Source organism: Rhamphochromis sp. 'chilingali', assembly GCF_963969265.1.
Source record: "Rhamphochromis sp. 'chilingali' genome assembly, chromosome: 1".
Taxonomy (NCBI): Eukaryota; Metazoa; Chordata; class Actinopteri; order Cichliformes; family Cichlidae; genus Rhamphochromis; species Rhamphochromis sp. 'chilingali'.
The window spans coordinates 55348368-55355914 of NC_137929.1; the positions used below are offsets into that span (position 1 = coordinate 55348368).

Sequence of the window (7547 nt, forward strand, 5' to 3'; positions counted from 1 at the left end):
TATACATTTCCTGTCTGTCTTTGCATGTGTAATATATATATATGATTTTGAAAACATGAAGTCAGAATCAAGACTGGTTTTTTTGCGTTAATTTTTTTAAATTAACGCAAATTTGTTTTTTTCTTACTGACTGACTGAAAGTCTACTTTCATGTTTTTCCTTACGCTACAGGGTAAGATAGTGTCAGTTATTTCTGTGAATCTGCTGGTGTGTTTTTAATCATTCAAACATGTTCCTTACATTTTGATTTCTTCCCTTTAGATTTGGCTTAATTGTCTTTCAAAAAAGCAGAACTAGTCATCTCTTTAGGCTTTTCAGTACTTATATCCAGAAAAACAACCAATTATGCAGTTCTTTCTTAATAAAAATTATTTATTCATTAAATAATTTTTATTCATGTCCTTCTCTCAAGACCCAAGTATTTATGTCATGAGCTTTGTTACCAAAGGAATACCTCATTTAACACTTTTTCTTTAAAAGAAAAAAAGTCAAGAGTCGTACAAGTTGCATAGGAGGGAATCGAGCCCATGTTAACACACTGTCTGGTTTTCGGGCGGGTCACTGTCTTTTTTTTTGGCCTCGTGGATCTTCACGTGTGACTTGAGAGTACCGCGGTGCGAGAAGCAGCTCTTGCAGATGTCGCACTGGTACGGTTTCTCTCCATTATGGGTCCTCATGTGGGTCTTCAGCTGAGTTTGGCGAGAGCACGCTCTCCCACAAATGCTGCACACAAACTGTTTGATGCCTGAATGGCTCCTGACATGGTCGTTCAGGTGACACTTGTGCTTGAAGGAGCGGCCGCACTGGGAACAGCTGTACGGTTTCTCGCCGGTGTGCATTCGCATGTGAGCCTTTAGACTACCTTTATAAATAAAAGCCTTTTTGCACACCAAGCAGATGTGTGGCCTCTCATTGCTGTGAATCTTCATGTGAGTCGACAGAACGCTGTTTGACATGAAGCTTTTGCAGCAGATGTGGCAGAGATACGGCCGCTCCCTGACCGTGTGGATTTTCTTGTGAGAATTTAAAACGTGCGGGCATCTGAAATGCTTCCCGCAAACTTCACAACTGTGGGGTCGCTCCACTGTGTGAGTCAGCTTGTGCCGTCTCATTGATCGAAGATGGGAGAGAGCTTTCCCGCAGATGTTGCAGTGGTATTTCTGTAGGCCAGCGTGCTCCTTGCAATGAATTTCCAGCTGCTCCTTTAGACCAAATGATTTAGCGCAAGTTTCACATTTGTATTGTTTCGCCTCTGTTTGCAGAGACATTTGGTTATTAGAGTTGTGATATTTTGGGTCATTTGTAAGATGTCCCTTTAATGTTTCCACTGATTCAAAACGTTCTCCACAAATTCCACAAACAGCCGGTGACTCATCCACGTGACTCCATGCATGTTGAATCAAGCTGTCCTGGTTTCCCTGGAGTCCACACACTTTACAGGCTATTGTACTTGTCTGAATTGTCTCCGAACTACTTTGGAGCTCTTTTGCCTTCGAACGTTTTGCCACCTGCAGCTCTGGGTTTAATGCCACGACTCCATGTTTGTCATCACTAGACCCATTTACAGCAGCATCTTTTGTTAGCAAGAGCTGTAGTTGTGATGCTGAGCTGTTGGCCATGACATCCACTTTGGTATAGTCTAGTTGTTGAACGGAGCTGGTAAGAAAACAAAGATTTTCATAAATTCATTTATGAATATTGACTGAAAAATACGGACAAGCCAAGAATTATAACAAATTGCTTGCAAACCTCACATTAATATAATAATCAAAACTTTATTTGAAATCATGATATTTAAAAGCTGTGAGGAGCTGGCTATTATGTTGGTCGATAATAACGTATTTTTAATATCAAGAATATGGAGCAATTAAATGTTTTAAATGTTGGGTACAAATAATTTTAAGACTATAGAAATAGCTAATGAGTGTTCCTTCAGTAGGTTTCTTTTTACTGATGGTTGCAGTTCTCAATGAGGGTAATGAATACAAATTAAAATTTAGTTCATTTTGTGAATTTATTATAAAATCAAGAATATTTCTTGGTCATGGATCAGTGTTTTAATTCATTCCAGTCGTTTTGCCTTCAAACATAATTTTTTGTGTAGATCATTTTTATTTTCTATGATCTATTGTAACAGTCTATTCGGGCACGGATGGACTGGCCCGTATAATTATATCGACAAAGAATTAAATTACATTCAACTATTAGTCCACAGGCTCGCCAGCCCAATAGGGGAAATGCACAATATGCAAGACTACCAGTCCAGGCCTGTAACCCTTTCACACATAGTGGTCACTACAGTGAAAGGTCAAGTCAAAGGCTGTTTTCTGTATTTGTGTCAGTGTTGATGTTACACTTACACATGAACCACTACATTGGACGCTGATGTGTCACTCTATACCCTGTCACCCACTGGTCGTTTAATGTTACTATAGGTGTATGACGTGATACATTGTAATTATTGTTATTTAACCCTGTCATGCATGAATTATGACAACCTCAATCAGGATCTTTTTTCATCTTTTCATGCCTAAATATGAATAAAAATACTTAAGAAAAAAAAATCCTGATTGAGGTTTTCATTTGGTTTTATGTAAAGAGTAGAGTGTCATCTGTCAACTGTTTGACATTGTGTTTGTAAATGTTTTGCTTTTACATACAAGCCAGCAATTCAAACGGTTGTGTTTGTTAGGGGATCTTTATCTTTATAGGGTGGTATACTTGCTAATATTTCATTAACAGCCTGTAAAAAGGACACACTGTTTCATTGACCTTTAAACAAAATAACTCAACATTTCTTTTTCAGTTTTTAATTCACCTTGAAATGGCTTCATCGCCTTTCATAAGCACTCTGTCACTGTGTGTTAAAGGTTTATCACTTGTGGGTAACAGGTGAAGTTCTTCCTCCTCGTCTTCCTCTCCTGTCTGTAAGATAAACAAAACAACTTTACAAAAACTCAGAAAGTACTAACGTCATTTAAATCAGTTATTCTTCTTGTTTTAGTTGTTTGCATTTTAGTCAATCAGAACATGGTTTTAACGCAGGTCAAAGCCATTTGTTTTGGCTCATCTGACTGTATCTCAGACAGACACAGTGGGAAAAGCTTATTTTAGGACATATTTCATCACCATTTTTGCCAAATAAACACAAACTTCCATGAAGATATCTCAATACTAACAGAACCAAGTTCAGAGCAGCAATTCAAGTTACAGTTGATCTGTTATTACAGTGGAAATGTTCTGCTCTGTTCAGTGGTGTGTTCGTGCTGTCATTTGTTTTGTTTCCTAAAGAGTCAGCTGGAAGCAGAAGAAATCAAACGCACCATAAGAGGTATTTAGTTTTGAACACTTATTTGTAATTTTTCCTTTAATGTTTTACCTGTTAACAGACTTTTCATGACTATAACTATATCTGTGGCAGCAGTGAGGAAAACTACTCTAGTGTCGACCTTAAGTTTGACATAGAGGACAGCCTTTTCAAGCCCGGTGGGCTTCGTGGTCCTGTAGATGTCTTCTGGTGTCAGGGTCTTCAGCATGAGCCTCTGGAGTCTCTTACTGTGGTCAGACTTGAAGATGTTCAGCGGTTTGTCCCCGGCCAGCTGAGGGAACATGGACTTGATCATGTCCAAGAAGTCACCCTCCTTTAGATCACGGGGACACTTCAGGTCCTCAAACAGAGTTTTTTTAAACCCTGAAAAAGAAGAAACCATCGTGAGATCAAGACTTTGCAAGCAGTGAGGAAACAATGGTTATCCTGGCCGGCAGCATCTCAGAACTCTGCAAGTTCATCTGCAAGTCCTTGAACATTTAAGGTTTTTAGTATCGTTAGGTCTGGCTATTTGGTTCAGGTGCTAAGATAGGAACTTCAAATGTACCCATGTTTGAGAGCATACCGTCTTGAGAGTCCTCCAGGAAACAAATCCTGAAATGTAGATGTCTCTGTGTGTCACTGAGCCAATGTCTGCTGGACTTCTTCCTGTCAGGAGAAATGGTAGTTGTGTTAGAGCACTACATTCAGGTCAGTACTGGCAAAGGTGAAGCCGTGGTGCAAATGCAAAGTTTTTTGTTAAAACACAAAGCGTCACAATGTAAACTAACTGTAACATCCAGACTGTTGACATAAACTGTTGAAATAATTTCCCCCAGGGATCAATAAAGTATTCTGATTCTGATTGCATTTGTAACCTTGGTATTTCATAATCCGGGTGCATCAGATTTTCTCTTTTCTGCCTGGAACTCATCGACATTTGGGCCATCCGCTGCTCATCTTCATCTTCATCACGACGTAGCAGACTTGGACTTCCAGGACCCTCCATACCTGGAAACATTACACACCCTATTTTACTATTTACTACCATATGTAAGTCTGAACATCATCTTTAGTGTTGCAGCAAAAACGTATTGTCCTTAGAGTCGTTCATTCACTCATTCCTCCTTTTTCTCAACATTTAAGAAAACAAGCTTTGACAGAAAACAAACCCGGCAGATGTGTGTGCTGCTGATCCTCTTTGTCTCCGGTCATGACCACCACCTCATGGATGTCCAGATCTGTGACAAGAGATTACTTTTGTCAGTCAGATCTGATCAGTTACTTCATGTATGGCCAAACACAATATTGCTATGAACAGCTGAAAGCAACATGTATTTTTAAAGAGCAGCTTTAAAGTTGGGATTTAGTCCTGTTTATCACTCAAATAACTGCAGACTGTGGAAAATCTGACATCCTAAATTCTTAAAACTGATAGAGCAGGCTTCATGTGAACTGTGAAAACTTCACCTTTATGTTTTATATGTAAGCTCATTTCCAACATTGAAAAATAAAAATTGCTGATCAGAGCCAAGTCCAAATTTCAAATCAGTATCTCAAAATTGCGACTAACTCCTGAAAAACTGTAAATTATGAGTCATTAAGTCAAAAATGTTTATAATCAACTCAAGTTTTGGGTTAATTAAAAATGTTGACAAGCCGACTTGAAAATGCAACTTACTTCTGAATAACTAGAAATTTCAGTTATATTCAATTCAATTTTATTTATTCAGTGTCAAATTACAACATTTGCCTCAAGGCGCTTTTTAATATATGAAAAAGACCCTACAATAATACATAGAAACCACATCACACGCACTTTGGTGACAGTGGGGAAGGGAAAGCTGCAAGTTATTAAGTCAAAATTTAAGAAACACAAGTGAAAAGTTTGAGTTTTAGTAGAATTAATTTTTCATTAGCTTCAGGGGGTGGGCTGCCCATAAAGTTAAAGGAACCCCAAAAGCGGTGATTGTCTCACATTATCCTGTGAAAGCTGACTAAACGCATGCCGACTTGTTAATCCATTTCTAAACAATTGTGCGGACATTTTCTTCTTGCACTGTGAAGTCACTATATTCACCAGCTAGCGAGGAAATATTAAATGAGTCATTTTTAAATGAAGTTCGGCAAATCCGCCTCTGTCACTGACCTGTCCTCTCAAGCTTGACCCGAGGCTGCAGGAGCTCCAGCAGTCTCCTCTGCCGGTCGATCTCCTGCCTGAAGCCCGCAGCCTCCTCCTCGTAGTCGGCTACAGTCCTCTCCACCACTGCTAAGATCTCCCGGGCGGCTGTGCTCAGTTTCTCAGTGATGATTCCTCTCAGTATGTCGCTCTTGGACATGTTAGCGACGCTGTCGGGGGACTCCGAGTTGCCGCTCTTCTCGAGATAAAACATGTGTGTGTTTTCACGGGTCCGTCTCAGAGGCGAACGACACTGACCGGACGGTGTTCTTATTGTGCTGTCGCAAAATGTGTCCGGGGAGAAACGTTATAAAGAAAGCAGACTGAAACACTGTATACACACATTTACTATAAAAAAACAACAACAACCCGTCTGGAGCATGACAGTATCTATCTATCTATCTATCTATCTATCTATCTATCTATCTATCTATCTATCTATCTAGATAGATAGATAGATAGATAGATAGATAGATAGATAGATAGATAGATAGATAGATAGATAGATAGATAGATAGATAGATAGATAGATAGATAGATAGATAGAGGGAGTGCAGAATTATTAGGCAAGTTGTATTTTTGAGGAATAATTTTATTATTGAACAACAACCATGTTCTCAATGAACCCAAAAAACTCATTAATATCAAAGCTGAATGTTTTTGGAAGTAGTTTTTAGTTTGTTTTTAGTTTTAGCTATTTTAGGGGGATATCTGTGTGTGCAGGTGACTATTACTGTGCAGAATTATTAGGCAACTTAACAAAAAAACAAATATATACCCATTTCAATTATTTATTTTTACCAGTGAAACCAATATAACATCTCCATATTCACAAATATACATTTCTGACATTCAAAAACAAAAGAAAAACAAATCAGCGACCAATATAGCCACCTTTCTTTGCAAGGACACTCAAAAGCCTGCCATCCATGGATTCTGTCAGTGTTTTGATCTGTTCACCATCAACATTGCGTGCAGCAGCAACCACAGCCTCCCAGACACTGTTCAGAGAGGTGTACTGTTTTCCCTCCTTGTAAATCTCACATTTGATGATGGACCACAGGTTCTCAATGGGGTTCAGATCAGGTGAACGAGGTGGCCATGTCATTAGTTTTTCTTCTTTTATACCCTTTCTTGCCAGCCACGCTGTGGAGTACTTGGACGCTTGTGATGGAGCATTGTCCTGCATGGAAATCATGTTTTTCTTGAAGGATGCAGACTTCTTCCTGTACCACTGCTTGAAGGTGTCTTCCAGAAACTGGCAGTAGGACTGGGAGTTGAGCTTGACTCCATCCTCAACCCGAAAAGGCCCCACAAGCTCATCTTTGATGATACCAGCCCAAACCAGTACTCCACCTCCACCTTGCTGGCGTCTGAGTCGGACTGGAGCTCTCTGCCCTTTACCAATCCAGCCACGGGCCCATCCATCTGGCCCATCAAGACTCACTCTCATTTCATCAGTCCATAAAACCTTAGAAAAACCAGTATTGAGATATTTCTTGGCCCAGTCTTGACGTTTCAGCTTGTGTGTCTTGTTCAGTGGTGGTCGTCTTTCAGCCTTTCTTACCTTGGCCATGTCTCTGAGTATTGCACACCTTGTGCTTTTGGGCACTCCAGTGATGTTGCAGCTCTGAAATATGGCCAAACTGGTGGCAAGTGGCATCTTGGCAGCTGCACGCTTGACTTTTCTCAGTTCATGGGCAGTTATTTTGCGCCTTGGTTTTTCCACACGCTTCTTGCGACCCTGTTGACTATTTTGAATGAAACGCTTGATTGTTCGATGATCACGCTGCAGAAGCTTTGCAATTTTGAGTAGTGATGTGACGTTCTGTATCGAGGCTTCGAAGCTTGTGTCGAGTAATTGAGGGGGCGTTTCCGCGATGCGCGTATCGAGGCTTGCTTCATTTATGGGAGGGGCTGAAAATGATGACGTCCGAAGCCTCGCTGCCCGGCTGTACCACGTGACTGGTTCATGAAGTGGTTCGAACTTTGCCGCGAGCTATGACAGAAATATAAACCCCTCAGACTTCATTCAAAATGTGGGTGTTTGATGGAGAGTTG

At 40.2% G+C, this 7547-nt stretch overlaps 1 protein-coding gene across 1 annotated transcript; it reads right to left on the reverse strand.

The window, feature by feature from the left end:
* Positions 1 to 306: 306 nt before the first annotated feature.
* LOC308399689 (uncharacterized protein) lies at positions 307 to 5810 on the reverse strand. Its single transcript, XM_080887058.1, has 7 exons — positions 5457 to 5810; positions 4480 to 4548; positions 4186 to 4318; positions 3894 to 3976; positions 3450 to 3691; positions 2819 to 2925; positions 307 to 1656 (listed from the first exon to the last, which is right to left on the reverse strand). The coding sequence occupies exons 1-7, from the start codon at positions 5698 to 5700 to the stop codon at positions 531 to 533; spliced, it is 2004 nt and encodes a 667-aa protein (XP_080743184.1). The 5' UTR covers positions 5701 to 5810; the 3' UTR covers positions 307 to 530.
* Positions 5811 to 7547: the final 1737 nt, after the last annotated feature.

Excerpts from the sequence above, each read along its gene's own strand:
- LOC308399689 (XM_080887058.1), bottom strand. The coding sequence starts at position 5,700 with ATGTTTTATCTCGAGAAGAGCGGCAACTCGGAGTCCCCCGACAGCGTC. Across the intron at positions 3,692-3,893 it reads CCTGGAGGACTCTCAAGACG|GGTTTAAAAAAACTCTGTTT; the intron begins GTATGCTCTCAA and ends CTTCTTTTTCAG. Across the intron at positions 1,657-2,818 it reads GGCGATGAAGCCATTTCAAG|CTCCGTTCAACAACTAGACT; the intron begins GTGAATTAAAAA and ends TTTTCTTACCAG.